The sequence below is a fragment of the Molothrus aeneus genome, chromosome 23 (assembly GCF_037042795.1).
Source record: "Molothrus aeneus isolate 106 chromosome 23, BPBGC_Maene_1.0, whole genome shotgun sequence".
NCBI lineage: Eukaryota > Metazoa > Chordata > Aves > Passeriformes > Icteridae > Molothrus > Molothrus aeneus.
This window is the reverse complement of record NC_089668.1, coordinates 2,444,958-2,470,150: the sequence shown is the minus strand read 5'-3', so window position 1 is coordinate 2,470,150 and position 25,193 is coordinate 2,444,958. Positions and strand designations below refer to the sequence as shown.

Sequence of the window (25,193 nt, the reverse complement as noted above, 5' to 3'; positions counted from 1 at the left end):
CTGTTGGAATTATCCCAATTCCTGTTGGGTTATCCCAAATCCTGCAGTGGAGATTTTTTAATCCCAATTCCTGCAGTGAGGGCTGGGTTATTCCCAATTCCTGTTGGAAGGTAATTCCTGTTGGAATTACCCCAATTCCTGTTGGAATTACCCCAATTCCTGCAGTGAGGGTTGGGTTATCCCAATTCCTGTTGGAATTATCCCAATTCCTGTTGGAATTGTCCCAATTCCTGTTGCGTTATCCCAATTCCTGCTCTTTTATCCCAGCTCCTCACAGTAGAGGCTGTTCTATCCCGATTCCTGCCTCTGGAGGCTGGAATGATCCCAAATCCAGGTGTTTGTGCTGCTCCCAGATGGTTCTGCCAGGTGGGGTTTGTGTCAAACCCTGGGGGTGGAGGCGGCAGCAGCCAAATCCAGAGCAGGAAAACAAATTGCTGCTCCCTGGTGTGGGGAAAAGGATGGGGCCCTTGGAGATGGATGAGTTCTTGTTCCCTTGCCTGGTTTTTCTCCTCTTCTGGTGGAAGTTTGCAGCCAGGAGGGAATGGTCACACTTGGGGAGGAGTCCCCCAGGTGTGGGGCTCCAAGCTGATATTTCCCTAGGCCAGTAATGGGGTTTAATTTTCTTTTCCCTGCTGTTTTCCTGCTGTTTATTCACACCAGCTCTGCGGTTTTTAGGTTCTGAGTGCTCCCCTGGAATGGCTCTGCTGTGTAATGGGTTCATGGGATAAATTCCAGAAAAACTGGGGGGAAACCAGCTCAGCATTTTGCTCTCAGCATCCCTGAAACTCCTCAGAGCTTCCCTTTTTCCTGTCTCCCATTTTTAGTGGGTTACAGAGGGACTGGGGAGGGGTTGGACCCCATTTTTATTTTGAAATTAAACCTCTCCAAAGCCCTAACATAGAAAACAAATCCCTCTCCAAAGCCCTAACATGGAAAAACAAACCCCTGCTGGTTTTGAGCAGTCAGGATAAGCTGATCCCAAAGGCAAGGATGCAGGATGTGGGTGATTCACGTTTTTATTTTTAAAATACAAACTTGACAATCCCTGAAGCTCAGCTCAACTTTTTCCTCGTCTTTCCTTTGTTTCCCACCCCTGCAGTCAAGAAGCAGATGGAGCTCAAGTCCAGAGGGGTGAAACTCATGCCCAGCAAGGACAACAACCAGAAGACGTCTGTGTGTAAGTTTTTTCTGGCTCTTCCTCACTGTCTTTTTGATAACAATCTCCTGGAACATTTCATTGGACTTTCCAGTAATCTCTAAAACTTCGCCACTCTGAAAAGTTTGGGTGCTTTTCCCTCTTCCCTCTGCATTTCTGCATCACTCCCTCCTCCCAGTGCTCTGGTCACAAGCATTTACTAACTCCTGGAAGGGTGCAAGGGGTTGGATTTTCTGCATTTGGTTGATTCTGTGCTCCAGGGTCGTGGCTTTGGGCTCCTTTTAGTGGGAAAAACAAAGAAATTAGGGCTTGGGATCGGTGCTATTGCTGTAAATAAGGAGCAGGGATAAGGAACAACATTAAAAACAGAATGTTAGAAAATTTACAGAGGCAGCCACAGCGTCTTCCTTTTTCTATTTGAGTTTTATTTCGTATTCCCTGCAGAAAAAAATCATAACTCTGGGTTTGTAATGCTGATTTTTTCAGGTTGTAGTGCTGATTTTTCAGGTTGTGTGGAGTGCTTGGTGTGTCAGGGGCAGAACGTTGGGGTCACTGCTGTGCCTCCCTTGAGCAGGTGGGAAACATTTCAGTTTTCCATCAGGTTCTTCCCAAATCAGGAGCAAAACCTGCGGCTTTTGTCCCTGAATCTTGGGCTCTTACTGAAATGAAACAGGAGGGATCTGACTGGGAGTTAATATTTTATGTGGATTCAAATGGCAGCAGGATGGAGCATTTTTCCAAATGGATTTTAGGGGAGAAGCTGGAATTGCTCGTTTTGTTGCACAGCCCATTACCCCCATCAGAGAGGAGCATTTGCACAGCTCAGCTGGTGCATTTTGCATACAAAATCCAGAAAAAGGCATGGACTGGATCAGAATTGTGCCTCAGTGTCTGTCTGGAAGGAGAGTTTCCCTCCCAGCTCCCAGGAGAATTTTTACAGGCTCTGTTTTTTTGGGAGCAAAGCCCAAAAAGGTAAAAAACAACCCAAAATCTCCAGAGCAGAAAACACTGGGGGCGTCCAGGGGAAAATAATTCCGTTTTAAAGGGAATTATCCTTTAAAATTGAGTCCAAGCTGTTCCTGGCTGGGTGTTACATTCCTTGCCAGGAAGAATTTATTGGAATAAACTTCCCAGTGCCCTTATCTGAGTGAAAAATCCAGTTGGGAACCCCCTGGCTGGAGACAGAGGGGGTGTGTTTGGAGTGGGGGGAGTTTTGCCCTGGATTTTGGGGAATTTTGGGGAAAGGAGTGAAATCATTGATTCAATGAAGCACTGTGGTGTTAACAATACACAAAATTCCCATTTCTCCTTCCTGGGAATGGCCCTTGGAGCAGTTTTACCCATTTTTAATGCACAGAGGTGAGGGGGACACAGCAGCTCTATTCCCTTTCCAGCAGATCCTGCACTTCTGAGGAGGAAAAATAGGAATTCATTCCCCCTGCCTGGTTTATCCCATCCCAGGGGGCTCAGAGCTGCCAAATGGGAGCTCAGATCTTGAGGAAGCTCAGGCTGGAAGTTGTTGAGCTGGAATATTGGGGATGGTGGCCCCATTCCATGGTCCTTGTGACCCTCCAGCTCCTTCCCCATGCCCTGCTCTCCATCAGCTCTGGATTTTCCCTGTTTTGTCCCTGTTTTGGAGCCTTCTGCTCCCACAGGGAATTCCCAGCTGCAGAAGTGCTGGTTCCCAAGGAGATGGCACCAGGAAAATCAGGTTTTTATTTTGATTTTTTCACAGAGCCTTATCTGCTCTGTTCCCTGCTGGATTTGCAGGGTTGGTTGAGCCCCTCTGCGCCCCCAAACCTCCACGAGCTGAGTTTGCATCACAGATAATTCCACAGGTTGGGTAAAGAAATTTCCTATTCCAGGGCAATTTCCAGCTGCTCTGGCTCAAATACCAGAAATTCAGGAATTTGCGTGTCTCTTGCTAACACTTAAAGCTGTGCCACAGAAACTTAAAATCGTTAAGGCTGGAAATGATCAAGTCCAGCCTTCAAGTCCCTGTTTTATTTTTGATTATTCCTACCAGCAATGTTTTCTTTCCAAGTACTCTGGCCTAAAATCCTCCCTGGAAGGATCCACTCTTAAATCCTGCAGGTTTTGAAGAGGTTTTGGATTTGGGATTGCCTGCTCAGATTAAACCTGGAGTGTTTGGTGTGGCTGAATGGAGGAAAAATGTAGTGATGTAACATCTGCTTGTGTTATTGCAGGGAAAAAAAAAATCCATAAAAATACAAAATTCTGGGGGGGGGGTGCTGCTTGTGCTCAGTTGTGCTGGACTGTGTTTGTTTGAAATCTTAATTAAGTGCTTTGTGCTCACCATCAGTTAAATTATTTGGAAATCTTGCTTTAATCACTTTTGGAGGGAAGATAATACTGAGAGACAAATAATGCAGGTAGAAGAAATAGTTTGAAATTTTAGGCCATATTTTGGAGGTTGTTTCTGGCACTTGAAAGCAGAATGTAAATATGGATATTCCAGGTCCCACAGTGGGAAAATTGTGGTGGTTTGGATTTAAAAATAAAAGCAGCCAAGTGGGAAAATTGTGGTGTTTGGGTGAGGCCTACCTGGAGGGGCCTTGGAAGGCCTTGGGTGAAGGAACTTCTGTGTGTGTGTCCAGCTGGGTCAAAATCTCCTTTGCAAAGTCATTTTTTGGGGTGGGTTGAGCAGTTTTTAGGTGTCAGCCAAGTGTGTTGGAATTTCTGGGTTTTGGGGAGGTGTCTGTGGGACACAGGAACCACCTGGGGCCCTGTGGGGATGCCTGGAAGGGCTTGGGTGAAGGACTGGAAGTTCTGTGTGTGTCCAGCTCGGTCAAAATCCGCTTTGCAAAGTCATTTTTTGGGGTGGGTTGAGCAGTTTTTAGGTGTCAGCCAAGTGTGTTGGAATTTCTGGGTTTTGGGGAGGTGTCTGTGAGACAAAGGAGCCACCTGGGGCTTGGGGACAAGCTGTGCTTGGCTTGGGTGGGACAGCCTGAAATGCCCTGGGAATTCTGCACTTCTGGGAATGCTTGTGAAGCTTCACCTTCTGAGCTGTTCTGGAACATTCCCAGCTGGGAAATAAATTGGGATTTGGAGCTCTCCTGGTGGAACATTCCCAACTGGGAAAATGGGGTTTGGAACATTCCCAGCTGGGAAATTGGGGTTTGGAGCTCTCCTGGTGGAACATTCCCAGCTGGGATTGGATTTTCCCAGTGTCAGGACCTGGCTGTGACCTTTTCGCTCTTGGTGTCGCTAAAATTGGGAGCGTTCAGTGTCTGGGTTGGGGTCACTGAGGTTCTGGAATCACTTCATCCTTAATTTTTTGGACGCTGAAGGAACTTTGAGGGTTGGAAATGCAGCAGGACCTCATTGGGGTGAACCCTGCACCCCTAAATCAGCTCCAAGCTCTCAGGCCTGATTTTTGTGATCTCTCCCAGAAGTTTGCATGGAATTTCCCAGGTGTGACCACTCAGATTAACCCTTTAAACCATCTAATTCCTGCTGCAGTCCTTCCCAGCTCTCCTGCCAGAAAGCATCACCTCCTTTCACTGGATTCCTCATGCTGAGAAATGCTGGGGCTTTGTCAAAGGTTTTTTTTTTCTTTAGATGCTGCTTTGTTTTGTAGTTCTGAAATTCACCGAGAAATTGTCCCTTGGGAATCTGTCAGTGAAGTTTGCTTATTAAGAGAAATAAAGCTAAAGAGGATTTGAACAGTGAATTCCAGTGGCAAACTGAACCATCAGAACTGGCTGTCACTGAATTCGTGAGGAGAAAGAAATGGAAAAAATCAGGAGGATGAGGGGATTGAAAACCAATCCCATGGTTGGGAGAGAGAATTCCTGAGCTTCTAATACAGAAATTGAGCAGTTCATCACAATTTTTATGTAGTAATCTTGAAGGGTTTATTTGGGAACGGCCCAGCCCAGGTGAAACTTTGGGAAGGTGAACACAGCAAATTCTCAGCATGACAAATCCAGTTTGTAACCTTCGGGCTGTTCTGTTTGTGTGTGTTCAAAACAAAAGGTGGAGAACAAAAGTTTCTGTAAATGAGCATCTAATCCATCTCCTCCTTTTCTTTCACTCTCCTTAAAAGAGAAATTCCCCAATTCCCAGGATATGGGGATATCTTCCCTCTCCCCCTTGCTCAGCTTTATCTTCCCTGTTCTCTGCTTTATCTTCTTGTGGTTTTAGGTGTTAATGAATCTCCACTAACGAGACATGAGCTGGGCTTAGACCTCAGCAGTGAGGGTGACAAACTCTCCTCTGGGGCCTTTGTTTTCCTGGGGATCTGGGGTTGTTTCTTCCCAAAATTTTGAATTCCAGGCTTCATTTTTTATCTGATATGGGAAATAATCACTGGGTGTGGCAGCAGTGACCCACTCTGGGGGTACAGAAGGGGTGGGCTGGGGTTGGTTTGACCATGGGAGGAGGAATTTGCTGTGGGAATGGGATTTTTCCTCTGAGGAAGAGCTCCCAATGTTGGGGTGTGGTTGTTACAGGTGTGTGTGGTCAGGGGGGTTTTTACAGAGAAAAATCAGGAATTTGAGCACTTTCCTTCCCTCCCACATGGCTTTGGGACATAAAACCCTCCTTGGGTCCCTCATGCTGAGGTGAATTTTCCTTTTTTTTGGAGCTGCCTGTGCACAGGCATCACCTTTGGGAGCAGGGAAGGAACCCAAGGAGGGTGGTGGCACCTGGGGACTTTGTTCAGCCAAACTTTCCCTGTCAGGAGCTGGGGGTTGAATCCATGGGCTCCCTTCCTTCACACTCTGGTGTGATTTGGACTCCTCTGGGCCTCTGAAAAGTGGCAAAGCAAAGGTTTGGAGCTGTAAAAAATGGAGGGATGCTGGATTCTGCTTTGGTGCTGCTGCCTGAGCTTAACCTGGGGTTATTGTGGTGCTGTTCACAGGGGTCCCAGGATGAGGGGAGAGATGAGAATCTTGACTCCATGTTTCAGAAGGCTTGATTTATTATTTTATGATATATATTCTATTAAAAGAAAATCATATATTAAAAATATACTAAAGAATAGAAGAAAAAATTTCATCAGAAGGCTTGAAAGGAAAGGAATGATAATAAAATCTTGTTACTGCTCACAGCCTTGACACAGGTGGCTGTCATTGGTCATCAAATAAAAACAATTTCACATGCTGGGTAAACAATTTTCCAAATCACATTCCAAAGCAGCAAAACGTAGAGAAGCTGAAACTTCTCAACTTCCCAGGAGGAAAGATCCTAATGAAAGGATTTTTCATAAAATATGTTTGTGACAGGTAATGGACATGGAAAATGGGAAACACTCCCTCAGAGGGTGTTTTCCGTGAATCCATGGCTCTGTCACCTCTGTGTCCTCCCACACACACAGGAGAGCACCAAAGCATCCCATGGGGACAGTCCCAGCCCCATCCCTGCTCCAGCACGGTGGGAAGGGAGGGAAAAAAGGGCCTTAAAAAGGGAATTCCTGAAAAGAACTCAGAGGGCATCAGATGAGTGTTAGTGCTGAGGAATGGAATATTTTGGGGATCAGCAAAATTGGGAAGCGTCCTCCTTGTAGGAACAGCTGCACTTGGGGATGCACCAGGGATTCCCCAGTGGTTAATTCCAAATATTGGCTGGTCTTGGCTTGGTGTGTGTCCAGTGTGGGTGGATTTTCACCATGGATTCTCCCCCTGGGTTCTCCCCTTCCCCCTGCAGGGCTGCGGCTGCTGAGGCCTCTGTCTGCCATGAGGAAGGGGCTGGTGTCACCTCAGTGTCACCCTCCTGCTGGCAGTGGCCTTGGGGGCACCGTGCTTGGAATACAATTGGCATTTCCTTCCCTGTAATCCAGCGCTGGGCAGAGGTGGGATGGAAATTGGGGTTGTTTCAGTGGCTCAGCATCATGGCTGAGAAATGTGCCGTAGGTTCGGGTGCAAAGAAAACCAAATCCCATCGAATTCCTGTGGCAAAATCCCCCTTTTGTCCCTTGTTGCTGTGCTGGAATTCAGCCTGGAAACCAGGATTGTGCCAGGGCTGAGGGACCCCCCAGGTTCCCCTGTCCTGAACCCTCCTTTGTGCCTCAGGCAGGTTGGAGAGGGCTGGAAATGGGGAGGATGGAGCTGGGAGCTTTCTTCAGTGCTGGCCACCACCCCATGGATTTCATGTTTGTTGGCATCCGGGTTGCTCCATAAATTTTTCCATGTTCCAACTAAATGACTTGGCTCTCAAACCCTCGACTTGCATCCCCCTCTCCTTTCTCCCTCTCGTTCTGTGCTTGGTTTTCCCCCCCTGGGATCACACACCTGCCTTTTCATGGAGTTGTTTTCTTTCCCTGGCACACTGGGCTGGGTTTGGAGGGCTGTGAGGTCACCTTGGAGGGTGGCAGGTGGAGTTTTAGTCACAACAAACAGGGTCTGTGATTGGTGTCATTTAGCAGAATGGAAAAAATACCCAAAAATCAGCTTTTTCCAGAGGTATTTCTGTAGTGGAATGGAGGGAAAACTGTGTCCCTAGCCGGCATTTCCTAGAAAATACTCAGGTTGTAAACTGAGCAGGATATTTGTTTCCAAAGCTGTTGTTTTTTGTGGAATAAAACATTGAGGTTTCTGAGCTCCCAGTTGCCATTTTTCTCGCCACATCCACCAAGCCAGCTGCTGCAAGAATGTTCCTTTTGCTATTCTGTCTCTGTATGTGCTGTTTTTTGCTTTGTAGTAACTCAGGTTGGTGTGTCCCAGGGACATAATTTGTGTCCAGACCCTGGGATTCCCGAGAGAGGCAAAAGGATAGGCAACGATTTTAGGTAAGAATATTTTCTGTGTGTTCTGTGCATGAGCTCCTGGGTGTGCTCCTTGTGTGGGAGGCTCTGTTTGCTCTGTCCCCCTCCCAAAATCCTGCCCAGTTTTGGGGAGCACGTGGGTAAAACCCTTCCTGTGTGTGCCGTTCCACAAAGATCTCCTGCAGTGTTTTTATCCTTTCCCAATCCGGGTTGTGTGCTGTCATCCCTCCCCTGGAAAACTGAAACAGCCAAAAGAAAAAAAATCACTTTTCAAATTAGCTCGAGCCTCAGCATGGCCCTGTCCTTAGAGAATTTGAGGTGGCTGAGGTTCCTTGTCACTGAGCCTGTGTGGTGCTGGCTAATTGGGGTTTAGAAAGTTTAAACCAGAGCTGTTGTTCCTTTCCAGTTCCCAGTTTTCCTTTGCAGGGATGCCCCAGCTGCTGGTGGCCATGGGGAATCAATATTTCATCTGATTTTGCTGCCCAGGGCTGTTTTGCTCATGGAAAGTGTCTCTCAATCAAATCCCAGTCTGTCAAATTCTCCTCAAATCCAGCAAAGGAGAGAGGGCAGAGGAAAGGGAATCCCAGCAGTCCCTAAATTCCATGGGATGAATTCCCAGCTGCTGCAGGCTGGACTGTGTTACCCCAGTGAACAAAGCAGCTGGAACAGCAAAGCTCAGAATCCAAACCACAGAACAAAGAGCAGAACTCTCAGCAGTTGATGAAGATTTTTATTTCGCTTTATGAGAGCGCTGAGCATGTCCTCTCTCAGAGCTGTGGATGAAATTCCCACTGAAATGTCACTAAAAATTGAGATTTGGGCATCAGCACCTGGGGCAGACACAGCAGAGGGGAGGCAGAGCTGGTCCCTCCTCCCTTCCTGCTGCCTGCAGGGCCAGGGGATGGCCCTGGCCCCAAATCCTGGGATCAGGAGCAGGCTGATGTCCCCTCTGTCCCCTCTCCAGGCTGGGCTCCAGCATCCAGTTCTCCTGCAACGAGGGCTACGACCTGCAGGGCTCCAAGAGCATCACCTGCAAGAGAGTCAGCGACATCATCGTGGCCTGGAGCGACCACCGGCCCGTCTGCAGAGGTGAGGGGCTCAGCCTGCCTGGATTTCGGGATTTTTAGGAATTCCCAACTCCTCCCTGTCCCTTTTCCATCACCCATCCTGCCCCTGGGTCAAATAATCCCAGTATGGTTTGGGTTGGCGGGACATTGAGGACCATCCTGCTCCTTCCACTGTCTTAGACACTCCCAGGGGTCCAGAGGGAGTCTGAGGGGCTCAGCCTGCCTGGATCTGGGGATTTGAGGGAATTCTCAGCTCCTTCCTCCCTTTTCCATCACCCATCCTGCCCTCAGGTCAAATAATCCCAGAATGGTTTGGGTAGGACCATCCTGCTCCTTCCAGTGTCCCTCCAAGCTGGTCTTGGACACTCCCAGGGATGGGGCAGACTCAGGGGGCTCAGCCTGGCTGAATTTGGGGATTTTTGGGAATTCCCAGCTCCTTCCTGTCCCATTTCTCACCCATCCTGCCCTCAGGTCAAATAATCCCAGAATGGTTTGGGTTGGACCATCCTGTTCTTCCCACTGTCCCTCCAAGCTGGTCTGGGACACTCCCAGGGATGGGGCAGCCTGAGGGGGCTCAGCTTGGCTGAATTTTGGGATTTTTGGGAATTCCCAGCTCCTTCCTGTCCCATTTCTCACCCATCCTGCCCTCAGGTAAATAATCCCAGAATGGTTTGGGTTGGACCATCCTGTTCTTCCCACTGTCCCTCCATGCTGGTCTTAGAACCTCCCAGGGATAGAGCAGCCTGAGGGGGCTCAGCCTGGCTGAATTTTGGGATTTTTAGGAATTCCCAGCTCCTTCCTGTCCCATTTCTCACCCATCCTGCCCTCAAGGTCAAATCTCAGAGTGATTTGGGGTGGAGGGACATTGAGGACCATCCTGTTCCTTCCACTGTCCCTCCAAGCTGGTCTTGGACACTCCCAGGGACCCAGGGGCAGCCTGAGGGGGCTCAGCATGGCTGGATTTTGGGATTTTTAGGAATTCCCAGCTCTTTGCTGTTCATTTCTCACCCATCCTGCCCTCAGGTCATCCCTTGGCCAGGTCAGAAAGTCCCAGAGGGGTTTGGCTTGGGAGGAGCCTTAAGGAAGATGTTCCATGGGCAGGGACACCTTCCCCCATCCCAGGCTGGCCTTGGACACTTCCAAGGATGGGACATCCACAATTTCTCTGGGAAATCTTCCCCAAGGCCTCCCCACCCTCACTTTAAAGCTTTTTTCAGCCTCTCAGCCCCTGTTTGGGCACCTCCTCCTCCCCTCACAGACTCCTCCCAGCTGTCCCTAAATCCCTGCCCTTCCCTCTCTCCAGAACATTCTTTTAATTCAGGGATGTCAAACCTGAGCAGGATCACCCCTCTCCCTATTCCAGGTGTTTTCTCCCCTCTCCTCCCTCTCCTGTTAGAGGAAAGACTGGAATAAAACCTGGAAAAGCAGAGCTGGAGGGAGATTTTTAACGGGAAATGTGGAATTTTGGGGCTGTGCTTCCCCAGGAGCCTCATCCTGTGCCATGAGCCATCAGGAAATTGAGTTTTTTTTCCCATTTTTCCCATTTTGCCCTTGGCCATTTTGTTTTCATTCCCTCTCTGAAATGTCACATTGTGATATTTGTAATGCTAATAAAGAACAACTTGTAATATTTTTAATTGAATCCCTTTAAAGCTCTTAAAATCATAAATAGGGTTTTTTTTTTTTCCCCCAGTTCTTTTTAATTTCATCTGCAGATTTTTTTCAGGGCTTTGGAATCCCATGTAATTCTTGAAACAAGCCTGGAATAAATTGAATCAGTGTAAGAGGATATTTGGCATAAATATGTGACACTGTAAAGGAAATTTATGGTGTCCTCCTGCAAGAGATAAGAAAGGATTTGCCAGCATTATTCTGTTTCTGTGAATCAACTTAATTTTTTTAGCTGCTGACTTTCATGTTTTGGGTTTGGTTTTTTTCTTCTATTTAAAAACTTCGATTTTTATTTCAGCTTTCTGCCACTTTTTCCTCCCAGTTTGTGCCATTTTTTTGTTTGGTTTTCCTCAAATTCCAGAGTCAGTCCCAGATTTTAACCCCTTATTTCTTAATCCCCAGTGAGCAAATTCTGGGGGAAATTTCTGCAGCTTCCCCATTTTCAGCAGCTTCCCTCTGGATGCTGGGAGAGTCACTTAATCCCACCTGAAAAATGGGAATAATGGGATTTACCCTTTTTTTTACACTGTGGATGAGGCAGGAGAGGTTCAGCATCCTGGATAAGTGACCTCAGCTCCTTCCTGAGCTGCTTCCCAGCCATTCCCACAGCTTGGCAAGGAGATTATTTTCTATATTTTACAAAGAAAAAAAAATAACCTTTGCAGACTCCAAAAATGCAAATACATCTCCAAAATTAAATTATACATTTAAATAAATAAATAAATAAACTTCAACAATAAATTAATTTTGAGGCTTCATCACAGCAGAGGATATTTCCAGAACCAGGATGTTTTTCCCCACTTTTTTTTCCTTTTTTTTTTTTTTTTTTTGTGGAATATTTCAGCTAAATATTACATCAAAGGCATTCCACAGGCAAAATTTTCCCTGCTTAAGCACTTTTTTCCAGCTTTTCCTTTACCTGAGATGTTTTGAAGATGCAGAGCTGAGTTTCCACCTTAGTTCTGAGCCCGCAGAAGGAAACCACCTGATAAATACTTAATAATGACCTAATAAATCCTGGCTGTGCAGTGTTTTGGGGGTTTGATGTGCAGGAAGAAAGGGAATGGGGTTTTTTGGGGACATCAGGAAGGAGACGTGTCGTTCCTGGCCTGGATGGGGAAGGGTTTTTGTGAGGAAAAAAGGAGGAAGAAAAGGAAATAAATCAGTGTGAGCATAGAGAGTGGTTGGGTGTTGGTCTGAGGGGAGATGGGATTGAGGTTTGGTGGGATCAGGGGTTGATGAGATCAGGGTTTGGTGGGATCTGGGTTTGTTGGGATCAGAGGTTGATGAGATCAGGGTTTGGTGGGATCTGGGGATTTTTGGATCAGGGATCATTAGGATCAGGGATTATTGGGATCAGGGGTTGATGAGATCAGGGTTTGTTGGGATCATGGGTTGATGGGATCATGGGTTGATGGGATTGGGGTTTGTTGGGATCAGTTTTGGGTGAGAGCAGGGATTGATGGGATCAGGGATTATTGGGATCAGGGGTTTTATGGGGTATGGGTTTTTGGGATCAAGAGTTGATCGCCCCACTCCTCATAGACAAACCCCTCATTTTCACCACCCGGGTGTAAAAAAGGAGCAGCGTAGGCCGCGAAAACACCCAACTTCTCCATTCTTTCCACCTCCTCCCTTTTCCACCTCCACCCCAAGCTCATCCCTCCTCCTGTCCCCCCCCCCGCCAGTGCTGAGTGTCCCCGTTTGTGTCCCCAGCCAGGATGTGTGACACGTACCTGCGCGGGCCCAGCGGGGTCATCACGTCCCCCAACTACCCCGTGCAGTACGACAACAATGCCTACTGCGTGTGGGTCATCACCGCCCTCAACCCCGCCAAGGTGAGCTCGGGGAGGGGGCTTGTCCCGGACAGACGGACACTCAGGGGTCACCTCATCACCCTCCTGAAAGGTGGCTGTGCCTCTGGGCCCTCAGCTTGGGAGGGGTTGTGAGACTCCTCATCCGGAGGGGCCGGGAACACAAACCCTGTGAGTGAGGAACCACTGAGGGAGCTCAGCCTGGGGAAAAGGGCACAAAGCTGAGACTCAGGGGTCACATCATCACCCCTCACAACCCCTGAAAGGTGCCTGTGCTTCTGGACCCTCAGTTTGGGAGGATTTGGGACTCTTGAGCTCATCCAGAGGGGCTGGGAACACAAACCCTGTGAGTGAGGAACCACTGAGGGAGCTCAGCCGGGAGAAAAGGAGACTCAGGGGTGACCTCATCACCCTCCACAGCTCCTGAAAGGTGCCTGTGCTTCCCCAGCTTGGGAAGGATTTTGGGACTCTTGAGCTCATCCAGAAGGGCTGGGAACACAAACCCTGTGAGTGAGGAGCCCCTGAGGGAGCTGGGGGTGCTCAGCCTGGACAAAAGGAGGCTCAGGGGTCACCTCATCGCCCTCCACAATCCCTGAAAGGTGCCTGTGCTTCTGGGCCCTCAGCTTGGGAAGGATTTTGGGACTCTTGAGCTCATCCAGAGGGGCTGGGAACACAAACCCTGTGAGTGAGGAGCCTCTGAGGGAGCTGGGGATGTTTGTCCTGGACAAACGGACACTCAGGGGTGTCCTCATCACCCTCCACAACTCCTGAAAGGTGGCTGTGCTCAGCTGGGGCTGGGCTCTGTCTCCAGGAGCTGACAGAACCAGAGGACACAGCCTTAAGCTTCCCCAAGGGAAATACAGGGTGGGCATTAGGAAGAAGTTTTTTACAGAAAGAGTGATAAAGTTCTGGCATGGCCTGCCTGGGGAGGCGGTGGAGTCACCACCGCTGGGTGTGTTTAAAACAAGCCTGGATGTGGCACTGGGATGGTTTAGTTGAGGTTGGGGCTGGGTTGGACTTGATGATCTTGAAGGTTTCTTCCAACCCCGTGATTCTGGGAATTTGTGTTCCCTGGGCATTCCTGGGGTGTTTGCTCTGCCTGGGGAGGTGGTGGAGTCCCCATCCCTGGGTGTGTTTAACAAAGCCTGGATGTGGCCCTGGGTGCCAGGGTTGAGTTGAGGGGTTGGGGCTGGGTTGGACTCGATCTTGAAGGTCTCTTCCAACCCAGTGATTCTGGACATTCTGTGAAGGTGGGTCTTCACCACCAGCTTGGGGCTGGGCAGCTCTGCAGCTCCAGAGAGAAAGGGTTTCTGTGGAATTCCAGGCTTGTATTTCATGGGATTCCAGGTCTGGGTTGGGAGGGACCTCGAGGAAGGGCAGGGACACTTTCACTGTCCCAGGTTTCTTCTCATTGGACACTTCAGGGATCCAGCCACAGCTTCTCTGGGAATTCCCGCCCAGCCCCTCCTCACCCTCACAGAGGGTTCAATCCCAATATCCCATCCAATCATTCCTTTCAGTTCAAAGGTGTTGAGGAGAATTGTTGATTTACAGAGAGGAGGAGATGAACAAAGGGGATCCTTTGCCCTGATGTTTTATGCAACAAAAGTTGGAATGGGTTTGGAGGCTGGGATGTGGTGGTGGAGTTTGTGTACGCAGCCAGACACATCCAGACACTTCCAAACACATCCAGACAAATCCAGATGCTTCCAAATACTTCCAAACACATCCAGACACTTCCAAACACATCCAGACACATCCAAAGAAATCCAGACACATCCAAACACCTCCAGGCAAATCCAGACACCTCCAGGCCCCTCCAAACACATCCAGAAACATCCAGGCACTTCCAGACACATCCAGAAACATCCAGACACTTCCAAGCACATCCAGGCACTTCCAGACACATCCAGATGCTTCCAAATACTTCCAGACACATCCAAGCACATCCAGACATAATCCAGACATCTGCAAACACATCCATGCACACCCAGATACATCCAAACAAATGCAGACAATTCCAGACACCTCCAAACTCATCCAGACACCTCCAAACACACCGAGACACTTCCTGACTTATCCAGATACTTCCAGACACTTCCAAACTCATCCAGACTCCTCCACTACCCCAGGTTGCTCCAAGCCCTGTCCACCTTGGCCCTGGACACTTCCAGGGATCCCAGGCCAGCCCCAGCTTCTCTAGGAACCTTTTCCAGCCTCTTCCCACCCTCACATTCCAGGTTTTTCCAGCCCCCCAGGCTCGGTTTCTATCCCCACACAGACTCTTCCCGGTGTTTCCCCAGCTGTCCTGAAATCCCTGCCCTCCCCTCCCTGCTGAAGGCTCGTTTTGTTCAGGGTTGTAATTAAAAGTGAGTGTAATTATTTGCAATCGAAGCCCCTTTGATATCTGGTGTGGGGAGGTGCCCGGGCAGCCCAGCTCATCAGGGCAGGGAGGCTGTGCCAGGAATGCTGATTTTTCCCTTTTTTTTTCCCCTTTATCCAGCAGAATTTCAGCCCCCAGGGGCAGAGGAGTGAAGTTTGGGTCTATCTCGTGGTATTTATGCAGTATTGTGAATTTATTGACGTTTTTGCACTGGTTTAAATTTAAATACAAGCCCTGTCTCTCCTTGTCGTGGGCTGAGACTGGAAAAAGCTGTGAGGGCACCAAACACTCAATTCCCATTGCTGGGGGAAAATGGGCAGGGATTGATCTTTCCCAGGCCAGGGCAGTCACACCTGTACAAAAAGGAGATTGGAATGGGTCAAATCCATTCATTTTCAGATTTCCCAACAAGGAACTGCAGGTTCTGCTCCGTCATCCACTGAAATGTGGAAATTTGTCAGCTGTGAGAGGAGATCCCATTGCCTTTGCCTTTGAAATGATAAATAGCTTTAATTAATTCAATTAATGTCAGTTTTTGAGGGATTTTTTGGGGGTTTAGGTGTTTGAGTGTCGTTTACAGGGAGGGAAAACCTCTCCTGAAGCAGGGAAGAAAAAAAGCAACAACCCCTGTGGGAATGCCACAGCTCTCCCTGCTTTCCTGAATTCTAAAAAAAGATTGGAATTGGTCAAATCCATTCATTTTCAGATTTCCCAACTCGGATCAGAGATTCCACAGCCCAAGGAACTGCAGGTTCTCCTCTGTCATGGACAGAAATACGGAAATTTGTGAGCTGTGAGGGGAGATCCCATTGCCTTTGAAATGATAAATAGCTTTAGCTAATTTAATTAATGCCAGTTTTTGAGGGAATTTTTGGGGGTTTAGGTGTTTCAGTGTCGTTTACAGGGAGGGAAAACCTTTCCTGAAGCAGGGAAGAAAAAAAGCAACAACCCCTGTGGGAAGGCCACAGCTCTCCCTGCTTGTCCTGATCCTTTCCTGAATCCTAAAGGAGATTGGAATTGGTCAAATCCATTCATTTTCAGATTTCCCAACTCGGATCAGAGATTCCACAGCCCAAGGAACTGCAGGTTCTGCTCCGTCATCCACTGAAATGTGGAAATTTGTCAGCTGTGAGAGGAGATCCCATTGCCTTTGAAATGATAAATAGCTTTAATTAATTCAATTAATGTCAGTTTTTGAGGCGTTTTTTTTCTCTTGGTTTTAGGTGTTTTTAATGGCGGAAATTTTAATTTCCAGGTTGGGAAAAGCTCTCCTGGAAGCAGGGAGGGTTGGAAAAAAAGCACCAAATCCTTTGGGAAGGTCCCAGCTCTCCCTGCTCATCCCTCAGGGATGATCCCAGCATTTCCTGGCTGAGGGAAGGATTGGGAATGAATTACTTCCAATAATTCCCATAAAATACTTGGAAATAATACTTTGTAATATTTTTTTTTTGTAATCTTTTTATGGACTCCAGTGGTTTTTGGATCAAGTTCTGTACCATGGAGCTTTGGGAGGAGCAGGGAGCTGAATTTAGGAATTATTTGCAAGTCCTCTTCTCTGGCAAAAAAAAAGAGCCTGAGATCCACTGAGCCCCAAAATCCCCTCCAAATTTTCAGTTTTCCCCTCAAAACTGGGAATTTTGCATCCATAGGGTTGAGGCCTCCTCATTGAAAAATTGGGATTTTTTTTTTTTCCTCTGCAGAGGGGGGACATCAAAACCTCTTTGGGGGATATTCAGGGTTTTTTTTTTTTTTAGCTGGGCCCTGGTGCTTTGGGAATTAATTCCAACCACGGTGGAAAAAGAAATCTCTGGGGAGCTGAGAAATGCAAATGATAATTGGGGGATTTGCATAAAAGCTATTTCTGGCCCTTCTTTGACATAATGGATGTTGCTGGTTGAGGTTTCTCCTGGGGTTATTCCCAAAAAAAAGCCCTGTCCAAGCTGATGGAGGGAGAAGGGGATGATTTATCCCAAAGGGAGGGGGAAATTCTGGAGCCTGAGGGGAGCAGGGAAATGAGAAATGTGCTTGGAAAGCTTCAGGTTAGAGCTGCTGCTCGGGAATGAAATATTGTGGATTTTTCTCCTCAAAATGTGACTGAACTTCCAATCACTTTGGAATCAGGAGTCCCATCCCATTTTCCCATCTTCCTGGCTTTGCTGATTGCTCCTTTTCACTCCAGCACTTCCAGGTTTGGGGTTGCTGGTGGCTCCCCTGGCTCTTTAACAAATCAGTAATTAATTAAATTAAATGAATTACACGTCCAGCTTTCAGAGCAAAACAAAAAAACAAAACCCAGGAAAATGGGTAAATAAATACAATATTCAAAAAACCCAGAAAATGGGTAAATAAGTGCAATATTTTTTTTTTTAATCCCAGGAAAATGGGTAAATAAATACAATATTTAAAAAAAAAAACAAAACAAAACAGGAAAATGGGTAAATAAATACAATATTAAAAAAACAGGAAATGGATAAATAAACACAATATTTTAAAAAACCAACAAAACAGGAAAATGGGTAAATAAATACAATATTAAAAAAAACCCAGGAAAATGGGTAAATAAATACAATATTAAAAAAACAGGAAATGGATAAAGAAACACAATATTTTTAAAAAACCAACAAAACAGGAAAATGGGTAAATAAATACAATATTTAAAAAAAACCAAAACAGGAAAATGGGTAAATAAATACAATATTAAAAAAACAGGAGATGGATAAATAAACACAATATTTTAAAAAAACCAACAAAACAGGAAAATGGGTAAATAAATACAATATAAAAAGAAAAAAACAGGAAAATGGGTAAATAAATACAATATTAAAAAAAAAAAACCCAAACGGGAAAATGGGTAAATAAATACAATGGGTAAATAAATACAATGGGTAAATAAATACAAGCTTGTAAAGCTTCAGGTTAGAACTACACGAGCTGCTGTTCTACCAGAGTGAATTATTGTGGATTTTTCTCCTCATAATGTGACTGGACAAATCATTAAATAATTAAATAAAATAAATTACATTTCCAGCTTTCAGAGGGAAAACAAACAAACAAAAAAACAACAAAAAAACCCCAAACAAACAAAAAAAAACCCAAAATAAACAAACAAAACCCAACAAATCAAACAAACAAACAGAAAAAAGGAAACCACTCCACAAAACAGAAAACTGGGTAAATAAATACAAAATTCAGCACCCAAGTCTTGGTGCCACGAGGTTGCAGTCTTGGTGTGCCAGGATGTAATTAGTTGTTTAATTAGGGTCAGGCTGCTCAGGATGCAGCTCCTGGAGTGGCTGAGGTAATGGTGTGTGCAGATCTGCAGCTCAATGTTCTCTGGGTTAATTAATTACTTTATTCCAACTTTCCATGCCTTTCGAGCCTGCACAGGTTAATGTTTGGGTACTGAACACAAATTCACGTTGTCTGAAGCATCACCCGGGCTCCTGGTTCACCATCCTGGGGCTTTGGGGGAAAAAACTCTCATTTAAAAATCAGTTTAAATCCTTAAAGTTAATTTTCTGTGCATTGAAAAATACTGTGCTCATCCCTAGGAAAGAAAACACAGGCCAGCTCAGCCTGAACTGTATAAACACATTTTAAAAATTATTTTTGGGTTGAACTTTGAGGTCTTTATCCCCCTGGGAATCCACAGCTGCTCAGGTTTTGCTGCTTACAAAAACAAAGAAGGGCAAAACCAAGATTTTGGGTTTCCTGGGCTTTGGTTGCTTCTCCCTTTTGGCTTTTGGTGATTTTGGTGTTGTGTGCTGAAAGAAGCACCAACCCACATTTGGGGATTTAATCTGTTAAAAGTCAGGGAATTTCTTGTATTTGCAAAGGTCTCGTGCATTTGAGTGGTTTTGGGGCTTTTTTTTTTTGTCTTTTTGCTGATCAGATAAAGAATCCAGGAAAGAAAACTCCATTGATTTCTGCTGATGGGAGGTGTGAAACTCTTCTTTAATTTAGTTTTCTGTGCATTGAAAAATACTGTGCTCATCCCTAGGAAAGAAAACACAGGCCAGCTCAGCCTGAACTGTATAAACACATTTTAAAAATTATTTTTGGGTTGAACTTTGAGGTCTTTATCCCCCTGGGAATCCACAGCTGCTCAGGTTTTGCTGCTTACAAAAACAAAGAAGGGCAAAACCAAGATTTTGGGTTTCCTGGGCTTTGGTTCCTTGCATTTCTGCTGCTGAGGGATGTGAAACTCTAATTTAATTAATCTCTTCTTTTTCTGTTTGTTCAGCCTATCCCAGGCTGGGTTAAGGACTCTGCCCCCTAAATTGGATTTGAAAATCAGAAATTCCCTTGGAGCACCAACTTCCCTGGGAGTTCTGCTCCTAAGTGATGCAGAGGGGCTGCAAAAACCCAAAATTTGGATGGGACAGGAGAGGGAAAAAAGGGATTAGAGATGTGAAAATGCTGAGGGTTGTGTGTGCAGACAGCAGGAGAGAATTCTCTGACAATTCACAGAAATCCGTAAATTCTCTCCTGCTCTGGCCAGGAACCAGGAGAATTTCCTGAGCCACAGAGCAAAATACTCTGCATTTCCTGAGCCACAGAGCAAAATACTCTGCATTTCCACCATGAACGTCCAAACCCACCTGCAGAATTCCAGTTCTGGGGAGGGAAAGGGTGGGAAAAGGCACATGGAGCTGCAAAAAGCACACAAATATTGATATCAGTGAAGTCACCTGGGCAAGCAGGAGATGGAGCAGAGGTGATCCAAAGCACTGTAAAAATCATGAAGGAAAAAAAAAATACAAAAAAAAAAAGACAACAAAAGATAAAAACACAAAAAACCCACCAAAAAAAAAAAAATTCAAACAAAAAAGACAAAAACCCCCAAAAAACAAAACCAACCAACCAAACAACAACAAAAAAAAACCACAAAAAAAAGAACAAAAAAAAACCAAAACAAAACAAACAAAAAAACCCGAAACCAAACCAAAAAAAAGAACAAAAAAAAAAACCAAAACAAAACAAAAAAACCCGAAACCAAACCAAAAAAATCTCCATAAAACCCCAAAAAAAAAAAAAAAAAAAAAAAACCCAAACAAAAAAAATAACCCTAAAAAAAAAAAAAAAAAAAAAAAAACAAGAAAAACCACCCAACTCTTGGGGCTGTTTTGGAGATTTTGATGCTCTTGGAAGCTGCTGCGGGATCCACGGGCAGGGCAGGGCAGGGCTTGGTGTTAATTGATGAATAAATGGTGTTAATTGTGTCTTTGGCAGGTGATCAAACTCACCTTCGAGGAATTCGAGCTGGAGAGAGGCTACGACACTCTGACAGTGGGGGACGGGGGCCAGGTCGGAGACCAGAAATCCGTGCTTTATGTGTGAGTACCAGAATGCACCTGCCCGGGTGGGACTGAGGGCTTGGGATGCAGGGATCTGGTGGTTTTAGGGCTTTTTTTAGTGGTTTTTTGTCACTTTGGGGACAGAAAATTGGATTTCCTTGAGTTGTCCCCTCTGTGCTTTATGTGTGAGTACCAGAATGCACCTGCCCAGGTGGGGCTGTAGGGCTTGGCATGCCAGGATCCAGGGGGTTTTGGGGCTGGTTGTCACTTTGGGGACAGAAAATTAAATTGTCCCCTCTGTGCTTTTTGTGTGAGTACCAGAATGCACCTGGCCAGGTGGGGCTGTAGGCCTTGAGATGCAGGGATCTGGTGGTTTTAGGGCTTTTTTTTTAGTGGGTTTTTTTTGTCACTTTGGGAACAGAAAATTGTCCCCTCTGTGCTTTATGTGTGAGTTCCGATTCCCTCCTGCAGGATTGCACCTGCCCAGGTGGGGCTGAGGGCTTGGCAGGCAGGGATCCAGGGGGTTTTGGGGCTGGTTGTCACTTTGGGGCCAGAAAATTGGATTTCCTTAAGTTGTTCCCTCTGTGCTTTATGTGTGAGTATCAATTCTCGAATTCCCTCCTGCAGGAAAGCACCTGGTCAGGTGGGGTTGAGGGCTTGAGATGCAGGGATCTGGTGGTTTTAGGGCTTTTTTTTTTAGTGGGTTTTTTTGTCACTTTGGGGACAGAAAATTGTCCCTTCTGTGCTTTATATGTGAGTACCAGAATGCACCTGGCCAGGTGGGGCTGAGGGCCTGGTATACAGGGATCCAGTGGTTCTGGGATTGGTTGTCACTTTGGGGACAGAAAATTAAATTGTCCCCTCTTTGCTTTATATGTGAGTACCAGAATGCATCTGGCTAAGTGAGGCTGCAGGGCTTGGGATGCCAGGATCCAGTGGTTTTAGGGCTTTTTTTAGTGGTTTTTTGTCACTTTGGGGACAGAAAATTGGATTTCCTGAAGTTTTTCCCTCTGTGCTTCATGTGTGAGTACCAGAATGCACCTGCCCAGGTGGAGTTGTAGGGCTTGGGATGCAGGGATCTGGTGGGTTTAGGGCTTTTTTTTTTAGTGGTTTTCTGTCACTTTGGGGACAGAAAATTGTCCCTTCTGTGCTTTATATGTGAGTACCAGAATGCACCTGCCCAGGTGGAGCTGTAGGGCTTGGCATGCCAGGATCCAGGGGGTTTTGGGGCTGGTTGTCACTTTGGGGACAGAAAATTAAATTGTTCCCTCTGTGCTTTTTGTGTGAGTACCAGAATGCACCTGGCCAGGTGGGGCTGTAGGCCTTGAGATGCAGGGATCTGGTGGTTTTAGGGCTTTTTTTTTAGTGGGTTTTTTTGTCACTTTGGGAACAGAAAATTGTCCCCTCTGTGCTTTATGTGTGAGTTCCGATTCCCTCCTGCAGGATTGCATCTGCCCAGGTGGGGCTGAGGGCTTGGCAGGCAGGGATCCAGGGGGTTTTGGGGCTGGTTGTCACTTTGGGGCCAGAAAATTGGATTTCCTTAAGTTGTTCCCTCTGTGCTTTATGTGTGAGTATCAATTCTCGAATTCCCTCCTGCAGGAAGGCACCTGGCCAGGTGGGGTTGAGGGCTTGAGATGCAGGGATCTGGTGGTTTTAGGGCTTTTTTTAGTGGTTTTCTGTCACTTTAGGAACAGAAAATTGTCCCTTCTGTGCTTTATATGTGAGTACCAGAATGCACCTGCCCAGGTGGGGCTGAGGGCTTGGTATACAGGGATCCAGTGGTTCTGGGATTGGTTGTCACTTTGGGGACAGAAAATTAAATTGTCCCCTCTTTGCTTTATATGTGAGTACCAGAATGCATCTGGCTAAGTGAGGCTGCAGGGCTTGGGATGCCAGGATCCAGTGGTTTTAGGGCTTTTTTTAGTGGTTTTTTGTCACTTTGGGGACAGAAAATTGGATTTCCTGAAGTTTTTCCCTCTGTGCTTCATGTGTGAGTACCAGAATGCACCTGCCCAGGTGGAGCTGTAGGGCTTGGGATGCAGGGATCTGGTGGGTTTAGGGCTTTTTTTTTTAGTGGTTTTCTGTCACTTTGGGGACAGAAAATTGTCCCTTCTGTGCTTTATATGTGAGTACCAGAATGCACCTGCCCAGGTGGAGCTGTAGGGCTTGGCATGCCAGGATCCAGGGGGTTTTGGGGCTGGTTGTCACTTTGGGGACAGAAAATTAAATTGTCCCCTCTGTGCTTTTTGTGTGAGTACCAGAATGCACCTGCCCAGGTGAGGCTGATGCAAATTTGCAATATCTGAGACTGAACAAGGTGCAGTGCCTGGAATCTTTTCCCAGGAAGTTTCCAGTAAATTCCTGCTGTTAATCCTTCCAGGGATTTTTTTTTTTGTTTTTTTTTGTTAATAATCTGGGAGGATTAATTGAAAAGTAACGAAATGGGAGAGAGCTGTGAAGACCACAGTGCTAATTAATGTGCTTGAAAGTCCATGGATCACTTTTTCCAGAGTTTTCTGCCCACTTTTAGCCGGATTATTCAGGAATAATACCTGGATACAAAGTGAGGTTTCTTTGGGAAAATCAAAATGCAGCAACTCCCGTCAAAGGCAGTAATTCCAATTTTCTTCCTTGCTCTTCACTTCTCCTTGGCTGTTGAGGAGCTCAGCCCTGCTGCCTTCCCAATCAAGGAATGCACTTGAGGGGAGCTGCAGAGCAGCAGATTCCACCCCAAACTGAGCTGGGAAGGATTTTGTTCCCAGGCTCATTCCCACCCCTGGAAAATGGGAGCAGGGGGCAGATTGTTAGGCTGAGCTTCCTGACTTGCAAGAAGGAATTTGATTTCCTGAAGTAACAAGCACCCAAATCAATCCCCCAGCTTGTTAAAAGTGGGGTGGCAAAGGATGCACAAAGCTTTGAAGCACCTTTTCCTGGAGGTTTTTCCTCTTGGAGTTCTCCTCATTCCTGCCTGGCTGCTGCTTCAATAAATAAACTGAGAATCAACAATAACACTCCTGAACATCTCTGGGATGCAAAACAGGCACTAAAACAAGATCACTTCTTCATTTAACCAGCAGCCTGAGATCAATAAAATGCTGCTGCAGGTCAGAGAAATCAGAGCAGAGGCAGGGGCAGAGCTTGGCTGGGATTGTGATTGCAGGAAAAACAACAAAAACAAAAAAATCTACTCCAGGTTCAGAGCCTGGGCATGGCTGCTGCAGGTGCCCCTGTCCCTGGATGGGCAGGACAGGTCTGTGATGCCCAGGGAGGCCCCATTTCCCTGAGGTCCCTGCCCTGGAGAGGAGCTGGCACTCGGCAGGGAGCAGAGTTAATGTCACCTGCACTGGGGGGGTGACACAGCCCTGGGAGCTGCCACAGAATCCTGGGATGGTTTGGGGTAGAAGGGCCTCAAAGCCCATCCAGTGCCACCCCTGCCATGGCAGGGACACCTCCCACTGTCCCAGGTGCTCCCAGCCCTGTCCAGCTTGGCCTGGGGCACTGCCAGGGATCCAGGGGCAGCCACAGCTGCTCTGGGCACCCTGTGCCAGGGCCTGCCCACCCTCACAGCCAGGAATTTCTCCCCAAAATCCCTCCCAGTTCTCCCTTTTCCCAGTTTGAATTCACTCCCCTTTGTCCTGGCACTGCAGTTCCTGGTGCTGTGTCCCTCTCCAGCTCTCCTGACAGGAGCTGTGAGGGCTCCACTCAACCTCCCCTTCTCCAGGCTGAGCATTCCCGACTCTCCCAGCCTGGATCGCATCCCTCCTCTGGCAGGAGCAATTTCTCCCCCAAATCCCACCTAATTCTCCAATTTTCCACTTGGAACTCATTCTCCCTTGTCCTGGCACTGCAGTTCCTGGTGCTGAATCCATCTTCAGTTCTCCTGCAGCTCCTGGGATGCTGAGGAGGCTCCACTCAACCTTTCCTTTTCCAGGCTGAACATTCCCAGCCTGGCTTCTGTCCCTTTATCAGCTTCACATCCCTCCTCTGACAGGAGCAATTTCTCCCCAAAATCCCACCCAATTCTCCCCTTTTCCAGTGTGAATTCATTCCCCCTTGTCCTGGCACTGCAGTTCCTGAAGCTGCTGTGACGGCTCCACTCATCTTTCCTTCTCCGGGCTGAACATTCCCAACTCTCCCAGCCTGGATCACATCCCTCCTCTGGCAGGAGCAATTTCTTCCCAAAATCTCACCCAATTCTCTCCTTTTGAATTAATTCCCCCTTGAACTGCAGTTCCTGGTGCTGAGTCCCTCTCCAGCTCTCCTGGCCGGTGTTCTGAGGGCTCCACTCAATCTTTCCTTCTCCAGGCTGAACATTCCCAACTCTCCCAGCCTGGATCCTGTCCCTTTATCAGCTTCACACCCCTCCTCTGGCCTTGCTCCAGCAATTCCCTGTCCCCTTCTGTTGAGTTTACTTTTATCCAGGAGCCTTTCAAGTGCTGCTGTTATAGCTGGGGCCAGGCCCAACCCAGAGCTGAGCACGGGCATCAATTGGGATTTATTTAAACCCTGAAGAAAAGATAAAAAAACCCTCTCACCCCTCTCCACTCGCTCTTAATTTCTGAATTTCTCACAGATAATACCAGAGCAGAAACAGGATAATCACAACATTAAACACAGGCAACACAGGAGCCCTGCTCCTGGAATAATCATCCCACCCACACAAATGCTGCTCCTGGGAAGGGAGGCAGGAGCTGAGCTCCATCTGCCTGTGCCAAAGATGCTCCTGTGGGTGGGGGATGAAGCTCTGAAGCTGTGCTGAGGTGATGAATCCCAGAGGCTGAATGAGCCTGGTTCATAGGGGGGGATCAGTGACTTTTCCCTCAATCTCCTCAGCCCTCCTGGGAGGGGAAGGCAGAGCCCTGATCCTGCTGGGATTAGTGGCACTTCTCAAGGGCTCAGGGCTGTTCAGCACGTGTGGATCCTCAAAGGCTCACAGGGTGTTCAGCACATTTGGGGCTCCTGCTTTGTCTGCTGGTGTGGAGATGACCCCGAGGTGTTGGAAAGTCTCTTTTTCCCAGCCCTGAGACCCAAGCAGAAGTCAGGATTCCTTGGTTCTCCTTCTCAAGGTTGTTTATTTT

At 47.0% G+C, this 25,193-nt stretch overlaps 1 protein-coding gene across 1 annotated transcript in view; it reads left to right on the top strand.

Moving 5' to 3' along the window:
• The window catches only part of CSMD2 (CUB and Sushi multiple domains 2), a 263,376-nt gene that overhangs the window by 121,076 nt on the left and 117,107 nt on the right, over positions 1-25,193 (top strand). The window contains exons 7-11 of the mRNA XM_066564613.1: positions 1,100-1,177; positions 7,820-7,907; positions 8,848-8,972; positions 12,338-12,459; positions 20,051-20,154. Of these exons, the coding sequence (XP_066420710.1) occupies positions 1,100-1,177; positions 7,820-7,907; positions 8,848-8,972; positions 12,338-12,459; positions 20,051-20,154 (517 nt within the window). The remainder of the gene's footprint in view (positions 1-1,099; positions 1,178-7,819; positions 7,908-8,847; positions 8,973-12,337; positions 12,460-20,050; positions 20,155-25,193) is intronic.